Consider the following 20422-nt stretch of genomic DNA (forward strand, 5'->3'; position numbering starts at 1 on the left):
CTGTAGTCCATCTGTTTCTCTGCATACTTTGCTAGCCTCCTTTCACCCTGTTCTTCAACGGCCAGGACCCAACTGGACAACCACAGCTATTATTTGGGTAGTGGGTCATTCTCAGCACTGTGCTGCTGGAGTGTTTAAACACCGTGTCCACTCACTGTCCACTTTATTAAACACTCCTACCTAGTTGGTCCACCCTGTAGATGTAAAGTCAGAGACTGAAGCCCATCTGTTGCTGACCAGTTTGTCTTGGTCATCCTCAAGTCCCTCATCAGCGGTCACAGGACGCTGCCCACAGGCCGCTGATGCTTGGGCATTTGTGGTTGGTGGACTGTTCTCAGTTTGAGTATATAGCACAGATAGAAGTGCCAAAGTTGATTACACTCAAAAGTCCATGATGAACTAGTCATTTTTTTTGTTGTTAATTATGGTTTCGATGGACACTCTCATCCCACAATGCATTGCGGAACAGAAAGGGTGGAGCTAGCCACACCGGGTATGACTTAAAAAAAATGGCAGACCGCATTGCAAGTGCAGCAATGGTGGCAGGAGAACAACGTATAGCAACACTGTATACCTTACATTTATTATATGCATCATATGTAGTATATATCGTATACATACAATCAGCCATAACATTAGTACCGCCACAACAGATCTGACCATTCAAGAGAAGGTGTCCTGTGGTTTCTGGCACAGAGACGTTAGCAACAGATCCTTTAAGTCCAGTAAGATGTGAGGTAATGAGTCTTAGGTGCCCATCATCTTCATCGTCCTTTGTTGGAGCACTATTGGTAGGTACTGAACACTGTGAACACTGACCACCTGTGATGCGCCTGTAGATGAAGATAATCAATGTCACCTGTCAGTGGTGTTAATGTTATGGATGATTTGTGTATATAGTAATAGTGTGTAGTAGTGTTGGGGTGTTGTGTAGTGTGTTTCTGGGTATGTGCATTAGGCCGCCACATTAGGAACCTTTCCTTTGTAGATCCATTTTGCTGATGCACACAGTTGTTTCAGCCATCCCGTAATAAAGGATAGCAAGCCTGCGGTTTGATGGATCTTTCTGAGGAATGGACTACTGTGCACCTAGCAGTGAACCTGATCTGTGGGGTCTGTACAAACCCCAGCAGCATCACTGCCTGATACACTCTGGTACCAGCACCACATTACACCACAAGTTCCTGAAGATGATGCCACCTGCTTGCGCTATACAACACAAAGATAAGTGTCTTGGCCTATGCAGCAGAGGGACTTTATTTAGCTCTTGGAAGTGCAAAGCAGACAACCCTCTGTCAGCTCTGTGAGCTCTGTAGAGCCCAAGAAGAACGGGCCGGGGGTTTATGTAATGAGGGCCAAAGTCTCTGGCTGCATCCCAGAGACTAGTATTTATATAGAAGCACTCACTCTGTGTCCATCTATGCTACCATTTCTTCTTTAATGATACAGACAGAAGGTTTACACTGGCCCTGTGCTCTAAAGGGACAGGTGGACCAAACCTATGCCAGCAGAATGCCTCCCACAGTAAATGAGAGCCACAAGACCGCCTGAGGGCCAACCTTTCACGTCGCACTTATCTCAGGGCGTATGTTACCATGTACTGACCCAGTTGTAGAGAATGTGGTGAAGGTTGTGAAGACTGTAGTGCTCGTTTCTACATTTAATAATGATAAAATCAGTGTAGTTGCTGACTGATTTGATGTCCTGATGTCCTGCTCTTCGCTTTTTCCTTACGTCTCACAGTAATGTGCACCTTACTAGTGTCTACATAGATCTGGGTCCTTCAGTTCTGGCCCTGGAGGGCCCAGCAGGGTCTGCTGTCTTCAGTTTAGAGCAAAATCAATGCTTATGATATGTCTCTCTCTGTCTCTCTTATGCCTAAACCAGTAGTCTTTTGTATCTTTTGTATCTTTTCAGTATGTATAGGTTTAGGGTTTGTACAGTGACCTATGTGACCCTATAGTGCAGGGTTCCTCCCAGTTCCAGGCCTGGATTTGGTTATTTCTCTGTCTTAAACATAGCTGGTTCAATTCATCCAGCATCCAGATCTGAGCCCTAAGTCCCGGTGTGTTGCAAGACCTGGGCTGACCACGAGACCTACACCAAAGGTTTTATCTGTCCCATCTCAGTACTTGTCAAGATTAAATTTACACCTTTCAGCTCTCATGTCTCCAGAGTCTTCTGCTCGAGTGCTCTTGTCTAGCAGGTGGGTGCGAGCATGTGCGTTTTTGATTATTGACCAAGGAAGTTTAGAGTATTTCACTTATTTATTTGGCTAAAATCAAATTAGATTCAGAGCAGGGAAGTGTGACTTAGTTTTGATCTTTGTTTTCGGTGGTGCTGTTCAGTTTGGTTCTGCCAGTGCGGTACTAGCTAACGCAGCAGCCTTATTGTATGTATGTGATGTGTAGCTTTAAAAGAATAATTTTCTCACTCCTTTCTCCATCTTCATAGGCCTAAACATCAGATTCCACATGCAATTGATCCCACAGAACCCTAGACCAAACATGGGACTGTAACTGCTAACTGCTCATTCGCTATTCCCTTCATAGAGGTGGCTGAATAATGAAGTGATTGTACAGTGCTCATGGAATGACTGCAAGGTTTATAGAATTTGAAAAGCATGGCTGTCACACATTAAAGCACACTGTTATTTCTGTAATAACAAGTAATCCTGAACATAATTCATAATTCATGTCAACTATTTGATCATTTCCTATTATGAACTATCACAATCACTGGATCACAGGGTGCTGGATTCTTACTAGTTCCCAAAATTCAGAATGCCTTTTGGTTAGCTTTTGGTTATTAATGTTTTCCTTTAGATAAAGGTTGCAGATGGACAGAGTGACACAGGGAATTGTGCTCCCGTGTCTGTGTTACCTTCTGGCACTCTCCTTTTAGGTAGACTGCAGTAGTCTCAATAAAGAAGTTAATGACTGCTCACTTATCCGATCTGACCTGTTGGAAGACTGACCACTGAGCTCCCCTGCACCTGCATCAGGCCAGCTGCCTACCCACAAGACTGACCTCCATGCTCCCAAGCCACCAGCGTCAGACCAGCTGCCCACCCTCCTGTCACTGCTATCTTAACATATAACGACTATGTTAAAGTTTGCATTGACTATTATTATGACAACCTCTGTTAACCACCCTTATTTTCATTATCCTTAACATCTCTACTATGATTATATTAGTATCAGCACACCTGAGCAGTAGCACAGTTTTATTTGGTTATTTAAAATATTTAAATATGTTATAAGTAGTTCTGGCCAGAGGAGGATACCAGTTGTAAAAAGCGTTACACAAATAAACCTGATTAGATCTGATTAGATCTCAAAAAGAAGACGCTTTAGAGAAAAAAAGGCTACTTTTTTATGTACTGCAGAAAAGACTTAAGGCTTGTTTATGTAGTGGCATGCTTATTGTAGTGTGTATTATGCTAGTGGAAATGACAGGCACAGCAGTGTAACCTTTTTGATATAAAAATGCATTAGTTCCACAGCTAGATTGCACGGCCCACCACCCACCACCCAGTCTCTGTGGCCTTAAGCCAGCCGTTGGTTTAAAGCAACACTATGTAACATTTTTGAAATAACCTTCAAATAACAGCATTAAAGTTATTGTGACTTCCTCTGAGTGTAATCTAGAATCTAGGATCTAGATTTTAAAAACATTTATAGGAAGTCTATAGGATTGCCGCATGAGTCAACATTTACATACACTGATGCAAAGCAGAAGAAGTGGTTTGAGTAGCCAAAGATACAGAATTAATGACATGTGGGAAATTAGAGCTGGAAACATCTCAAGCATGCCTTTTTATAGTAATGAAGTAAATCTTGTGGCAGTGGCAGTGCTTATTTTGCAGGAAGTGACATCACATAAAGAAAACAGGGTGCTGGGAAAAAGGTCAGGGTGCGTCCAAATTGCATGCTAATTAGCATGTAGTAATATAATCAAAAATCCATGATGCACAATTACTATCGGTCATTTTGTGAGTATGGTTTTGACACTATTGCCCACAATGCAAATATATATATATGCAAATATATATACTGTATATATATATATATATATATATATATATATATATATATATATTTAGCCAAATTAGCCAACCCTCATCCTATATCCCAGAATGCATTACGCACCACCGCTGCTGTTCCAATAGCACAAATACCGCACAGCGTCCTCCCATCCTTGCCAAGTGCATCAGTCCGAACGTGGCCTACATCATATTGGGAATGGTGCAGTGGTGACAACAGCAGGAGGTGGTCATATGTTGGCATAGCAACTCATTCATCGCTTCCTGTTGGTACAAAATGGATTAGCAATAGTTAGCATAACTATTATGATTAGCATATAGTACATACCTTAGTGTTAGTGCATGGAACATAACCCTATTTTATTATTTTATACCTGAAAACTGTGCTGAAAGTCGATGGAAACTTGGGAAGAATCGGAGCGGGTAGGTCCGACAGTGGTCCAGCCTCCCAGCCGAGGCCCTGAGAATAACCCCACGGGCTTTAGGACCCGGCAGCAGCACTGCGCCCTTCACGGGGCTGTGTGTGTTTACAGTGGGTGAGAATGGAGCTTTAGGAATTGTACTTTTTATTAATCGTCCATCAAATGATCAACTGCGTTACTGCTGAGAGAACCATGAAGACTGACACACCGTGACAAAGGTGAGCCATCTCTAGCTAATAGCTGCTTTTAATGTGGAGAAGCAACCGAGCTCAACAGCTGAGTCGTGGACGATGACTGCAAAAGTTCTTGAAGTTTTTATAGTTTTATCATTTTTAAATGTTTTTTTTTTTTTTAGTATTAAGTTGTTGTTTTTTGTAAACTGAGCAACTTCAGCTTTGTTTCGTGTCATTTTTGGCTGTATTAACCCGCCTCAGAGAGAGGAGGAGGAGGAGGAGGAGGAGGAGGTGGGGGGTTGCAGCGCCTGAGCTGTGAACTTGAGGCTTGGTGCTGTTTTTGAAGCTGTTGTTGAGCTGTTGAGTGTTTTATCGACCCTAAGCTGCTAAAATGACACTTTCTGGTCACTTGTCCTCTTCCTTTGAATCAGACAGTCTGCTTAATCTGTACACGTTGGTCAGAAATAGCCTGGTTTCGTCAGTAGGACACGCAGGTCTGTTGAATTCGCCGAACAATCGGGTCTCTCTTCGCTCTGCGGTCACGATGCTGGTCTTGCTCTTTAGACACTTTCCATATTTCAGACACTTTCCATATTTCATTCCTCAACTTTTTCCAACTTTTGAACACTTTAAAAAAACAATTATTTAATAGTGAACTGATAAAGAATTGTCTTTGCCAGGTTTCCTCATTCGGGCTACGTGGATGAATCCATTAGTGAGGAAAGTGCTGCTCTGAAAGAGCAAGCAGCGTTTTCCAGCCTCTATCCACAGAGCTGATCCTGAACGAGGCCTAGACCGATCAGCCCAGGACCTCTCGCTACAACTCGAGGCTCAGACTGGTGCAGTTTAGCTGGGAAGAGCTGAGCAGGCTGCCTCGGCATTCCTCCATAACGCCCTCTATGGCTTATGTCGCTGTGCATGTTAGATATCTGCTGTGAGGGTTTGATTGCATTCAGCCCATTCAAGTCAGGTGCTGATGTTGGATGATTAGCTCTGTCACTCCTGCCCATCCCAAAGAAAGTGGATGGAGGTCCATCACGCCAGAGAATGCCCCTGAAACTCGGCCCATCACAGACCATCTTCAATAGTCAGGACCTCGCAGGACCCCCCACAGAGCAGCTATTATTTAGGTGGTGGGTCTTTCTCAGTACTGCTGTGACACTGACGTGGTGATGGTGTGTTAGTGTGTGTCGTGCTGGTATGAGTGGATCGCACGCAGCAGTGCTGCTGGAGTGTTTAAACACCTCAGTGTCAGTGCTGGACTGAGAACAGTCCACCAACCACAAATACCCAGCCAACAGTGACCTGTGGGCAGCGTCCTGTGACCGCCGATGAGGGGCTCGAGGATGACCATCACAAACTGTGCGGCAACAGATGAGCTTCAGTCTCAGATTTGACATCTATGGGGTGGAGCAACTTGGTAGCAGTGTCTAATAAGAGTGGACAGTGAGTGGACACAGTGTTTAAATCCATACCAATACAGTATAACACAGCACAACACAGACATGTAATAACTAGACAATATGTAATGAGTTTGTTTAATAGGTGTGTGTGTGTGTGTAAACATTGAAAGCATCAGAGTTCCAGAGCTACACTCATGGATCTCAAAGGATAGGCCTGATCTACCATTGCTTCAGTAGACGAGTGTAGAATGTGTGCTGAACCAGCCTTTATGGATCACATTTTACAGCATCAGTCAATAGCAGTGTTCAGTTCAGCCCTCACGTATTGATCCCCCCACAGTGCTGCAAGCAAATGTGTGTTACTGACAGTGGTTAATGTAGCAGCTGCCCAGTGGACGCATCACATTGTCACATGAATATGTCGGCCAAATGAGTCACTTCCTCTACTGCTCCTAACTTTGCCACTAGTGTCAAACGCACACACTCAGACATGCTATAAAAGGACATGGTCACACATTACAGACAACGGCATGCATGCAAAAAAAAGAAAAACCCCCAAAAACACGTGCATGCAAGCTGCACTCGTGGTTATGGCTACAGCTATACCCCGTTGACCTCATAAAGGGACATTAATACTGCCACAGTATGGCCAAAGAGGTATACACACACACACACGCACATGCAGTGCAGGGCATGAAAGTGAAGAAAATGTCAAATAACTCTTTGACTAGATAATGCTCTACACAATGAGGACTTCAGTATGAAGGAGACGGGGATTTATCTGGACCAATCAGTTCAGCACACTATGAACAGCCTTCTCATACAAGAGCTCAGAGTGACTTTGGGTAATTGTGGCTTTGGCTACTGCTGAACTTGCATGTGTAAGACTGACTGTAAGACCCTGATGTCTTTTTTTTCCCCGCATTTGTATTATGCGTTTAATAATGGAAAACACAAGAATAGGTCTAATTAGATTTTATATATACCTCTTAAACTGTAAGATTATCATAATTATTGTAACTACTGTGAATTATTCAGTATCTATGAATTATTCTTTATCTAATAAGAATGAATCAGTATTTATGAAATATTTCTTATCTAATAAGAATGATATAGTATCTATGAAATATTCATTAGCCACAATTAATTATTCAGTATCTACTATTAATTATTATCTACTATGACTTATTCATGAATTAATTATTATTTATTCAGTATCTATGAAATATTCTCTATCTACTTTTTAAAGAATTATTAATTGTCCACTATTACTTATTCAGCAGTTTCTATAAATTGTTTTATATCCCTGACAAATTATGTAGTAATTACTATTAATTAATTAAGTATCTACAATAAAAAGTTTCAGTAGCTTCTTTAAATTGATTAGGAACTGCCATATCCACAATTAATTATTTAGTATCTACTATTAAATATTCAGTATCTATGAATTATTCTTTATCTAACAAGAATGAATCAGTGTTTATGAAATATTCCTTATCTAATAAGAATAATTCAGTATCCACAATTAATTATTCAGTATTTATGAAATATTCCTGATCTAATATGACTTATTCAGTATTAATAGCAGATTTATTATCTGCTATTAATTATTCAGTATCTACTATTAATGATTCCTTATCAATTATGACTTATTGTTAATTAATTATTCATTATCTATGATATATTCTTCATCTACTAAGAATTATTCAGTGTTCACTATTAATTATTCAGTGGTTTCTATAAATGATTTTATATCCCTGACAAATTATGAAGTAATTACTATTAATTATTAAGTATCTACAATAAAAAGTTTCATTAGCTTCTTTGAATTGATCAGGAACTGCCATAGGCGCTAACTACAGCAGGCATTGGCTCATTTGGCCCTCAAAAACTGAAGCAGGGAGGGCAGCACACCTGCAGTCTTAGTGTGACACACAAGGACATGTTAGTGAAACCGCAGTAACTGTCTGAAAGCGGTCGTGAAGGTGAAACTGTATTAAACAGTATGAAAACTGAAGGGCATTTAAGCTCCAGGGTCACTGGTTTTCATCATGCGTACAGTTTACTGGCTGGATGTTTTCTCTGCAGGGTTGCCAGATTCACAATTTTCCTGGTGGTTTGGAAATTGTTGTCAAGGGTTGAAATGATGAATTTGCAGGGAGCATTATTTTGATAATGGGCTTAAGTGGTCCGAGTCAGTATGAATATTCATAAGACATATGATCTGATAGAATATTCATGATGTCTTTGTACTGGGTGTATTTATTTACATATGTGTTCTCTCTGTACTGCTGTGCGCTTTCACCTACTACCTCTTTTGCTTGTCCTCATCTGACCTTGCTTATTTGCTTATTTTTAACTTGCCTGTTGTGAGAGAGTGAGGGCATGTCGCGACTGCTGAGGTACCAGAAAGATTAGATACTTTGATTTCAGGCAGGGGAAAATGAAAACGAACGATCTTATGAGTGAATATTGATCCTGCTGTGGAAGAGCTGATGCGTACGGGGACAGAAGGGGCAGAATGGCAGGTTTGATGACACGTTGCTGATGGGTAGCTTAAGGTCACGTTCTCACCACTCTGAAAATGGTCTTAAGTGCCCTTAAAATAGTGTTGTATTAGGGTCAGTATGAATATTCATAAGTAATATGGTGATGGAGGGTTCATTTTTACTCACTCTAGTCTACATGCACTTTGCTCACTCGCTCTAGTCTATATGCACTCTAGTCTACATGCACTCTAGTCTACATGCACTCTAGTCTACATGCACTTTGCTCACTCGCTCCAGTCTACATGCACTCTAGTCTACATTCACTCTAGTCTACATGCACTCTAGTCTCCATGCACTTTGCTCACTCGCTCTAGTCTACATGCACTCTAGTCTACATGCACTCTAGTCTACATGCACTTTGCTCACTCGCTCCAGTCTACATGCACTCTAGTCTACATTCACTCTAGTCTACATGCACTCTAGTCTACATTCACTCTAGTCTACATGCACTTTGCTCACTCGCTCTAGTCTACATTCACTCTAGTCTACATTCACTCTAGTCTACATGCACTCTAGTCTACATTCACTCTAGTCTACATGCACTTTGCTCACTCGCTCCAGTCTACATGCACTCTAGTCTACATGCACTTTGCTCACTCGCTCCAGTCTACATGCACTCTAGTCTACATGCACTCTAGTCTACATGCACTTTGCTCACTCGCTTTAGTCTACATGCACTCTAGTCTACATGCACTTTGCTCACTCGCTTTAGTCTACATGCACTCTAGTCTACATGCACTTTGCTCACTCGCTCTAGTCTACATGCACTTTGCTCACTCGCTCTAGTCTACATGCACTCTAGTCTACATGCACTTTGCTCACTCGCTCTAGTCTACATGCACTCTAGTCTACATGCACTTTGCTCACTCACTCTAGTCTACATGCACTTTGCTCACTCGCTCTAGTCTACATGCACTTTGCTCACTCGCTCTAGTCTACATGCACTCTAGTCTACATGCACTTTGCTCACTCGCTCTAGTCTACATGCACTCTAGTCTACATGCACTTTGCTCACTCACTCTAGTCTACATGCACTTTGCTCACTCGCTCTAGTCTACATGCACTCTAGTCTACATGCACTTTGCTCACTCACTCTAGTCTACATGCACTTTGCTCACTCGCTCTAGTCTACATGCACTTTGCTCACTCGCTCTAGTCTACATGCACTCTAGTCTACATGCACTTTGCTCACTCGCTCTATTCTACATGCACTCTAGTCTACATGCACTTTGCTCACTCACTCTAGTCTACATGCACTTTGCTCACTCGCTCTAGTCTACATGCACTTTGCTCACTCGCTCTAGTCTACATGCACTCTAGTCTACATGCACTTTGCTCACTCGCTGTAGTCTACATGCACTGTAGTCTACATGCACTGTAGTCTACATGCACTTTGCTCACTCGCTCCAGCCTACATGCACTTTACTCACTCGCTCTAGTCTACATGCACTCTAGTCTACATGCACTTTACTCACTCGCTCTAGTCTACGTGCACTTTGCTCACTCTAGTCTACATGCACTTTACTCACTCGCTCTAGTCTACATGCACTTTACTCACTCGCTCTAGTCTACATGCACTTTACTCACTCGCTCTAGTCTACGTGCACTTTGCTCACTCTAGTCTACATGCACTTTACTCACTCGCTCTAGTCTACATGCACTTTACTCACTCGCTCTAGTCTACATGCACTTTGCTCACTCACTCCAGCCTACATGCACTTTACTCACTCGCTCTAGTCTACATGCACCTCGCTCACTCGCTCACTCGCTCTAGTCTACATGCACCTCGCTCACTCACTCTAGTCTACAGGGTGGGCCATTTATATGGATACACCTAAATAAAATGGGAATGGTTGGTGATATTAACTTCCTGTTTGTGGCACATTAGTATATGGGAGGGGGAAAACTTTTCAAGATGGGTGATGACCATGGTGGCCATTTTAAAGTCGGCCACTTTGGGTCCAACTTTAGTTTTTTCAAAGGGAAGAGGGTCATGTGACATATCAAACTTATTGAGAATTTCACAAGGAAAACAATGGTGTGCTTGGTTTCTTCACAGCATCTTCACAGCATAGACAATTGCCTTCAGATGACCCCAAAGATAAAAGTCTAAGGGGGTCAGATCAGGAGACTTTGGGGGCCATTCAACTGGTCCACAACGACCAATCCACTTTCCAGGAAACTGTTCATCTAGGAATGCTCGGACCCTGACACCCATAATGTGGTGGTGCACCATCTTGCTGGAAAAACTCTGGGAACGTGCCAGCTTCAGTGCATACAGAGGGAAACACATCATCATGTAGCAATTTCAAATATCCAGTGGCCTTGAGGTTTCCATTGATGAAGAATGGCCCCGCTATCTTTGTACCCCATATACCACACCATACCATCAATTTTTGTGTTCCAACTGTCTTGGAGGGATCTATAACTTCACCATTTACATAAAAGTTTGCCTCATCACTGAACAAAATGTTCTGTGTAAACTGAGGGTCCTGTCCCAATTTTTGTTTTGCCCATTCTGCAAATTCAGTCCTCGTTGAGATGCTGCAGCAGCTGGAGTTTGTAAGGGTGCCATTTGTGAGTAGCTAATATGCGCCGAAGGGATGTTCGACTGATGCCACTCTCCAGTGACATGCGGCGAGTGCTACGCTGTGGGCTCTTGCTGAATGAAGCTAGGACAGCCACTGATGTTTCTTCATTAGTGACAGTTTTCATGCGTCCACATTTTGGCAAATCCAACACTGAACCAGTTTCACAAAACTTGGCAAGCAGTTTGCTAACTGTAGCATGGGCGATGGGCGAAATCTGCTGCAGTGACCTGGGTACTGCGTTCACCAGACATCAACATACTTTCTTGCTTGTAATGTAATGTAAGCTTGTAAATAACTCATGAAAGAATAAAGTTACGTTAAAACCAAGCACACCATTGTTTTTCTTGTGAAATTCTCAATAAGTTTGATGTGTCACATGACCCTCTTCCCATTGAAAAAACTAAAGTTGGATCCAAAATGGCCGACTTCAAAATGGCCATCATGGTCACCACCCATCTTGAAAAGTTTCCCCCCTCCCATATACTAATGTGCCACAAACAGGAAGTTAGTATCACCAACCATTCCCATTTTATTTAGGTGTATCCATATAAATGGCCCACCCTGTACATGCACTACTCTCTAAGCCCATATGTTCTCTCTGTACTGCGGTGCGCTTTCTCCTACTACCTCTTTTTGCATGTCCTCATCTGACCTTGCTTATTTTTTCGTATTTTTAACTGGCCTGGTTGCAGAGGGAGAACGTGTAGCAGCTTCTAGCGTCTGCTGTATTTGCAATATGCAGTATTATAGTGTTATATAATATGCAATGTTTTACTATATCGTTTTTTTTGTAACTGTTTGTGTTTATTTGGTATGGCACTGACAAAAATGTGTGTGTGTGTGTGTGTGTGTGTGTGTGTGTGTGTGTTTGTGTGTGTGTTGCAGTTGTTTTGATGGAGTCTTCGCGGGGCACTGGCTCTCACTCCCGCGAGTATAAACTGGTGATGCTGGGGGAGGGAGGAGTGGGCAAGAGTGGTGAGTAACTAAAGAGTAACTCTCTCTCTCTCTCTCTTTCTCTCTCTCTCTTTCTCCCTCTCTCTCTCTCTCTCCCTCCCTCCGGCTATAGCCCCCGCCCCCTCAACCAAACACAGTCTGTGCCTGTTATACGCTCTCTCATATTTTGAAGCCTTGCTTAGTATCAGGGCTGCACAGTGTACTGCTCGTTAATCATTATTGCAATGTAGTCCTTAGTGACTGCAGTATGTAAATGAGCCTGTCATTCATTTTTAAAAATATCTGATTATTGATCGCTGTGTCTTTTTGAAATGAGACATATCACACTCTATATCTTTCTGTCGTCCATATTGTGCAACCCTAATTTACACTAGCCCCCCCCCCCTCCTTTTCTCGGTCCTGTGCTGACTGCTGTTGTGGTTAGAATGGTTTGTTTCAACATGAGATGTCCTTCACGTGCACACGAGCATATGCACACACACACACACACACACACACACACACTGACGCTGGGCGGTGGCTCTCAGTCAGAGGCTTCTGCTCGGCCTGGTCATTAGGGAATCAGACACTGGTCGTTAGGGAGTCACCTAGCAACCACCACCCCCAAGTCTGTTGCCACAGATAGGCTTCATCTGGTAAAGATATGTGTATGGTTGCACTGCAGGAGGAACTTTCAGGTGACAGATATTTTTACTTTATTTTACTGCCTGTCTCCATGGGAACAGGACAGAGAAGGTGAATAAAGCAGTGTGTGAGCGTGTGAGTGTGTGAATGTGTGAGTGTGTGTGTGTGTTTGTTTTCATACATTTTCAGGATGGCAGGGCTTAACCAATAAAATGAATCAAAGTCTATAATACATATACAGCATTATTATTATTATTTATTTATTTATTATTATTACATGCAGTACATACAAATAATCACATATAGGTACTTACATATACTGTGTATTACCGCAATGATGATATATACAATACATATACATACTTACATATATAATACAGGGCATGTTATTGTTGTAGTGTAGTGTAGATTCTTACCTATGCAATACATATGAGCCATATTATTGTTGCATATAGATACTTACATAAATAATACATATGACAGATATTGTTACATATAGATATGTAAACATATAATACATATGAGGCCTATTATTGTTATATATAGATACATATATGGGGCATCCTAATATAAGCAAATATGCTTCTGTGTGTGAGCCTGTCTGTGTCCAGGAGGGTGGGGTAGAGTCAGCAGATGAGCTGTTTGCTAAAGGGGCGGAACAAGGATTAGAGAGGCAGGGGCATTCACTTACTCTCTTTGTGTGTAAGAACACCTGGATTATGTAGAAAAAAAAAACTCCCCCCCCCCCTCTCTTTTCTACCCCCCAGCCATCATCATGCAGTTTATCAGCCACCGGTTTCCTGAGGACCATGACCCGACCATAGGTGAGAAAGTATAAAACACTACATCTACCACTACCTCCTTAAAGCCAAGACGTGTTTGGTGTTTGACATACACAGTGTCAGAAACCACATAAGCTTCCATTGTTTGTTAGCTACATTATCCTGGCAGCTTCAGTGTAAATATGAAGGAGCAAACTTCAAACAATGAACATGTCTTAGCTGATTGACTACATAGGGGCCTACTTTGCCTACGACACCTTTAAAACTGCTGCGAGAAGTTGACCGCGTTCCATGGCGTCCGTGTTTCCTGTGCATTAACATACCTGATTAGTTAACAGCTAATTATCAGACCCTTTGTGAGTGGAGCGGGTAGGGGCGATGAAAGCTGGCATTAATGCACTTTATTAGAGGATGTTAATAATGCATTTCCATCCACTGCATGCTCTCATTACGCTGTTTTATGCAGGTTGTATGTCGTTTCATGGGACTGTAAAGCGTCCTCCTCCACAAATGGCTGATCAGGCTGTTGCATTATTTCCCTAACAAATAATGAACCTGTTTAAAAAAAAGCTGCTCCCACTGAAAATACAGTAATAACTGCTGAGCTATAGTGGGCTGTATAGTTACTGTATGCTACAGTACTTTATGTTATTACTGAAAAATGCATCAATATCTCAGATTTCACCGTAATCTGATATGAATTTCATTATTTTGATACAGTATTATTATTTTTTTAAACTCCTCACAAACTGTAGAGACTGTAGAATGAAAACAATGCACCATCCATGTTTCTTTCTCCTGCTGATCAGAGGACGCGTACAAGACGCAGATACGCATAGACGACGAGCCTGCAAACCTGGACATCTTGGACACAGCAGGACAGGTAGGCAGGAGAGGGGAAAAAAACAAGCACAGAAGGGAAATAAAAGAAGCAAGGGTTAGCGAAATTAGGTCAGTGCAGAGGCTCATACACACCTTTGCCATTGTATGAGCTGCATTTTCCTTATGTAGTTGAACAGTATAGGGCCCTGTACACAGCCTATGTGGGTCATTTGTACAGAACAGCCTCAGACTGTGTCCTTTAACACTGTCCATAGTATTCATGTCATTTAGTAGTAAATTAAACATGCTGTATTTGATCACAGGCTGTTTAAAATGTATATTTTTCAATTTCATTTTCATTTATTTTTATTTTGGCATTATCATTACAGCAGCGTGTCCACATATTTGTGTCTTATTACCAGTTGTTGGGGATTTTTGGTTCTTATGTTGACCTTTTTTGCTTTATTTTGATGTTTGTGTTGCAATAATGAGAGAAAATTGAGAGATTTGGTCAAATATCGATACATTTAAAATGATCATATTATATAAGAAACAGTAATACTGTGTTCTATTTTAGTCGTTTTTTTAGTTGGTTCCCAGTTTTTATGATGTGCTGCTGCACAGTTTATCAGCTCCCCACTGGTCAATTTATGACCACAGGATCACAGATGACCAGATATTATATGGGTGGTGGTCAGAGCAGTGAGCTGGAGAAGAGTTTTAGTACTTTACTCTCAGAACTGCAGAACTAACACATTCTTTTTAGTATTTGCTGAGAAGGTGCAGTTTAAGGGCTTAGCAATTTAAGCATTTATAGATAACACACCACCTGCTGATTGTGTGTGTGTGATGACTGTAGCTGTTGGTGTGTGCAGGCCGAGTTCACAGCCATGCGGGATCAGTACATGAGAGCTGGAGAAGGCTTCATCATCTCCTACTCCATAACGGACCGCCGCAGCTTTCAGGAAGCCCGTCACTTCAAGGAGCTGATCTACCGCGTCCGCCGCACCGTGGACACACCTGTCGTGCTTGTGGGGAACAAATCGGACCTGGCTCACCTCAGACAGGTATACATACGGTTTGTATAGTTGCAGATAAATGCATCATTAAGCATCATATTTCGAAAGTGGTGGTCAAATCTTTAAACAGATGTGTGATTTTAAACGTTAGTATATTTATGGTGTCATTAGAATGTTTGTGAACCCTTTTTTAATTCCTGCATAACCTCAGATCTGATCAGCTCTATCATCTAATCACAAATACTAGATAAAGAGAACCTGATTCAACAGATATTTTAGTTTTTATATTTATTTATTGAGCGAAATTACTCAAATCTCTACATATTTCACAAATATCTTTAGATACACCAAATGCAAAATACAATATACATGTACAAAATACAAATGTTTGTGGACACCCCTTCTAACGAATGCATTCGGCTGTGCAACTAAGTTGCACAGATCGTCTAGTCCCTGTAGAGAAGTACAGCCAATAGTATAGGACAGTTTGAGGCAGATGAACCTATAAATATAAAAGTTATATGGACAACCCTTTTGCTTACAGATTATTTAAGGTTAAATCATTTTGCTAAACAAAAGAAATGTAAAAACTAACATGCTATTGCATTATTTGTTTAGTTTCATGTAGTTTTAGAACTAGATATACAGAAAACTGCAGAAATACAGAAAATTGGAAAGGGTTTACAAATGTTCTAGCAGCACTGCACATATAAGGTTGAGGCAGATGGACTAAAAAGTAGGGACACCCCATGAAAACATCTGGACATTTGATCTTTACTTAAATTATATTATTGAACCAATAAAACTGAAGTAATGTCTCAAATCTGGCAGGAAGTAACTTTCCTCCCACTGTGCACAAAAACACCCACAGTCACATTAGCCACATCACATTCCTTGCATCACTTAAGACCTGCCCTTACAGGTTTTCCTCTCTGCACTTGGGTCTGCATCCTGACTGTGGCATAACGAATAGCTGGCATTTTGCCCCTCGACTGAAATAACTTCGGTTAGATGTTTCCTAGAATGATCAACCAGTCTGGGAGAACGGTTTTCCCACTCCTCCATGCAGAAATCTTTCAGCTGTGCGATGTTTCAGCTTTAGTTTTTAGACCGATGCTCACATTTTCCTCAAGCGCCCTTTTCTTAGTGGATTCTAAGTTGGAGAGATCTCCAGACCCTGCAGAAAAGCAGCCCCAAGCCATGACATCTCCACCTCTGGGTTCTTCTGCTCTAATGCTGTGTCTGGTTTCTCGCCAAACTTGTCCCAAATAATTCAATGGATTCATTTGTCCAGATCACACTGTTCCAGATGTCCAGATCTTGGTCTAGGTGTTCTCTGGAAAACTTTAGTCTTGCTCTGGTGTTTTCTTTGACAGCAAGGCTTTCCTTTTTGCTCACCTCAAATGTGTGTGGTCTATTCCTGATGGCAGATGCTGTACTTTGACTTCAGCTGTGGTAGGAGCTACCTGTAGATCCTGTGATGACATTTTTAGGATTCTCTGAGATTTCTTTACTCATTTTGTGGTCTGCTGTTGGACTGAACTTGCTAGGACAGCCTGATCTGGCCATGTTGGCAGTCGTTGCACTTGTAAATTATTTTGCGGACAGGGGTTTTAAACCCCTTCCCAGACTCATCTGCATCTACAACCTTCTTTCTGAAGGCCTCAGACCGCTCTTTGGATCTCACCATGGTAATAACTCTCACTTTACCAAATCAAGAGCAACCTAAACTAAATGTATGAGATTAAAATAAGACCGGCTCCTCCAAAATCCCCTCTAATAATGTTCTACTGGTGTGCTGCACCTATTCTTTTTTTATTAATTAAATTTTACACACAACTTTTGGGCATTTCTTCAATTGTCCAGATGTTTACCTATCTATTAAAAATGCAAAGGTTCTCAAGGGGTGTCCCTATCTTTCCACATAACTCAGGGATAAATAGTCTGACAGTAGGATAAATACACTCCAAACAAAACGTATTATATCCACTCCCTGGCCATTTTATCATAAACCACTCTTTTGTAGCTTCTCCACCTAGTATATATTTGGAGACTGTAGTTTGGACCCTAGAGTTGCTCTTTTCCTAGATTTTGTGGATGGTTGACCCACTCTCCAGTGACAGTGATGTGTTTACAACCCAGCAGCACCCCCACTGTGCCCTACACACTAGTACCAGCACCACACACACACACTTCCATGAACACTACCATTGCAGCTTGCAGTGCCACTTTATTAAGCACACGCTAGGCTTTCTAAGAAAGTGGCCATTCGAGTGGAAGCACTAATAAAGTGATTAGTGCATGGACGTACAAGCTAGGTGTTTCTAAAAAATTGGCCAGTGTGTGAAAGCACAAGGTAGGCGTTTCTAAGGAAGTGGCTAGTGAATGGACCTTGCATTTCCTTTGTTTTTCTCCCCTAGGTGTCAATAGAGGAAGGAAAAGAGCTGGCAAGGGAATTCCAGTGTCCGTTTTTCGAGACGTCGGCAGCGTTCCGCTACTACATTGATGAAGTCTTCGCTGCCCTGGTGCGTCAGATTCGGCAGAAGGAGGCCGAGGTGGTGCGGGGGAATGAAAGAAAGAGCCGCCGCTCACACTCGTTCTGGAGCCGCCTGAAAGCACCGTTTCACAAGAAACAACAGTCCGAGCACTGATGGAGTTGATGGGATACTGTGGTCCTCTAAGGCGAGGAAGAGGACATTACTGTTCTTGGTGTTCTTCCCAAAAAAAAGTGGCGCATTGACCTATAGATTGAGACATAATTTCCCACGTGAATGCAATGTATTACATCAGCACTGCTCTGACATTTTAGTTTACCTATTTTTTGGCAATAATTATATTGATGTGAATTTGTATTCATGTGGAAATTGTTCAGTGCGTCACTTCCAGCCCCATACCCCCCCCCCCCCCCCCCCCTCTGTAGTCCTCTTACTGCCAGCTCGTAAAGAGTGGTCTTGTGAACTGTTGACGTAGGTAGCGTACATGATTTAATAAGATTGATTAAGCACTCCAATCGTTTTCATTTTGTCGATCAGACACCAGCCAGCCTCGTATGTGCAGGACACACACTTGCAGTCGTCATATGTAAAGGCTGTTTACTGTTACATAGGCTCATAGGCTGACTTCTTATTTATACTGTAGTACTTAGTGGAAAAAAGTATTGAACTTGACAGTCGCGTCTTTCTTCGGCATGTGAGCAGCAGTTTTTGAGGTTTGAGGACTTTCAGGAGAACTAGTACCTCGAATTAAAGAACAGACAATAAGAAAGTTGTGGGGACCTGAATGAAAGATGTTGATGGCTTGAGGTGAAGAACAAAGAGATATACAGGACGGTGCAGAAGTCAGAGACCCTTCATTTGTTGCATTTCCAGTCAATCTGAGGATCACCAGTTCGAATCCCAGGTTTAGCTGCTTTGCCATCAGCAGCCAGAGCCCGAGGGAGCACAATTGGCCGTGCTCTTTCCGAATGGGAGGATTGTGCTTTCCCCCCCATGAAACTTTGTGTGATGTTGGCCAGCCTGGGAGTCTGTTAGCTGATGTTTCGGGGAGCTAGGGAGTCAGTGCTGTCCTCCTGATTGGAGGTAGTTTGAAAAGAGGCAATGGCTGACTTCACATGTATCAGAGAAAGCATGTGCTAGTCTTCACCCTACACCAACTGCTTAAGCAGGTCTTGATGAGGAAAGCAAACAGAGCTGCTCCTGTTCCTAAACACAACTATGCACTAACTAGCCCAGAGTCCAGACCTCAAAATCATAGAGTAAAGCTGTTTGGGAGGTCCCAAAGAACCGAATGCTCAAAAAACCAGGATTCTGTGTTCTGACTGGACGCTACACAGGCGAAGGGTGTTCTCTGAGTTTTGCACAGTGGCATAGGCCCATAGAAGGTTTAAGGAATCGTAGAAAGGAGAGCAGAAAGTGAGAAGGCAGAATGTGAGGCGTGAGAGGCGGAGGCAATAGATGGAGAGGGACAGCCTGGATTAAATAAAAGTGCTGAATGTAGGTGTACGTCATTTCCATGTGGGCAAAACTCATCCATGCAGTTCTGTCTCTCAGTCGCACACCATGCACACATTTGATTCAGGCGTATTCTGCGTATTTGTATTTTCCAGTGCAGGTGAAACGTGGGCTGAGCTCGATGGGTGGGAGGTTCTCGGCGACGTGGAGCCGAGCTGGTTGGCTTAGCTGAGAGAACAATAGATTCTGTAGAACTATCCTTTCATCCTAGTTGTGTTTTTCTGTCCAAAGCCAGAGCCCAGGGCGTGTTTGCTTTGCATCTGTGGACTGCAGTTTGTTTGCAGTGCGGGTGGATGTGTCTCGATAGGGATAGAGCTGTGTTGCAGAGGGGCTTGCGGAGGACACACACACACACACACTGGGAAAGTCCAGCCATGCACACAGAGAAAGATTAATGGACTCAATAGAACACAATAGAGATGGATTTACAGTAGAGGTTTCAGAGATGCCAGCTGTTACTGTTGTAGAGTAATCGTAGTCGGTGGATTGAAGGACACCGTACCTCTCCCAGAATGGCATATGAATGTGACTATATTCGTAATCGCTTTCCCTCTTTCCCACGTTGTGCAATTACTACACATAAGATCCGAATGGCATATGTGGCTCTTGCTGAGAGTCCTGCAAATGACAGACTTTTTTTGTTCTTCAAGTGTGAGATTTTTTTTTGTTTGTTTTTCTTAATTGTGCGATCATGAATACTTTATTTTCCTTAATTTATTTTCATCAGAGATTCTGGAATAAAATGGACGTAGATGAGTTTAACCAAGTGTTTTGTGGCCTGGCAACGCTTTTGTTTTTATTTTAGAAATCTCCTCGTGCCCCCTGATGGCAGATCATGGTATTAATTCAAACAGCCTTTCAAATTGGACAGCCATGTTTATACACTCTTGTGTCCAAAGTTTGCGGACACCCCTTCTAAGGAACGCACTCAGCTACATACACACGCAGCCTGTCTAGACTCCTTCGAACAGATAAACATGAACGTCTTGGTACTTGGTGCCTTTTGCTGTGAGCTGGCATTGAGCCGT

The 20422-nt window shown here is 42.3% G+C and overlaps 1 protein-coding gene across 1 annotated transcript; it reads left to right on the plus strand.

Annotated features, from left to right (window-relative positions):
• Positions 1–4555: 4555 nt before the first annotated feature.
• Positions 4556–20156, plus strand: rit1 (Ras-like without CAAX 1). The gene is made up of 6 exons (XM_072675628.1): positions 4556–4685; positions 12069–12158; positions 13529–13585; positions 14353–14426; positions 15241–15432; positions 17805–20156. The coding sequence occupies exons 2-6, from the start codon at positions 12077–12079 to the stop codon at positions 18033–18035; spliced, it is 636 nt and encodes a 211-aa protein (XP_072531729.1). The 5' UTR covers positions 4556–4685; positions 12069–12076; the 3' UTR covers positions 18036–20156.
• The last annotated feature ends 266 nt before the right edge of the window (positions 20157–20422 follow it).

Source organism: Salminus brasiliensis, chromosome 3 (assembly GCF_030463535.1).
Source record: "Salminus brasiliensis chromosome 3, fSalBra1.hap2, whole genome shotgun sequence".
Lineage (NCBI taxonomy): Eukaryota > Metazoa > Chordata > Actinopteri > Characiformes > Bryconidae > Salminus > Salminus brasiliensis.

What these genes read in the sequence shown, in the direction of transcription:
- rit1 (XM_072675628.1), top strand. Translation starts at nt 12,077, where the DNA reads ATGGAGTCTTCGCGGGGCACTGGCTCTCACTCCCGCGAGTATAAACTG. An exon ending in TCTTGGACACAGCAGGACAG is followed by an intron (nt 14,427 to 15,240) that starts GTAGGCAGGAGA and finishes TGGTGTGTGCAG; the next exon opens with GCCGAGTTCACAGCCATGCG. An exon ending in ACCTGGCTCACCTCAGACAG is followed by an intron (nt 15,433 to 17,804) that starts GTATACATACGG and finishes TTTCTCCCCTAG; the next exon opens with GTGTCAATAGAGGAAGGAAA.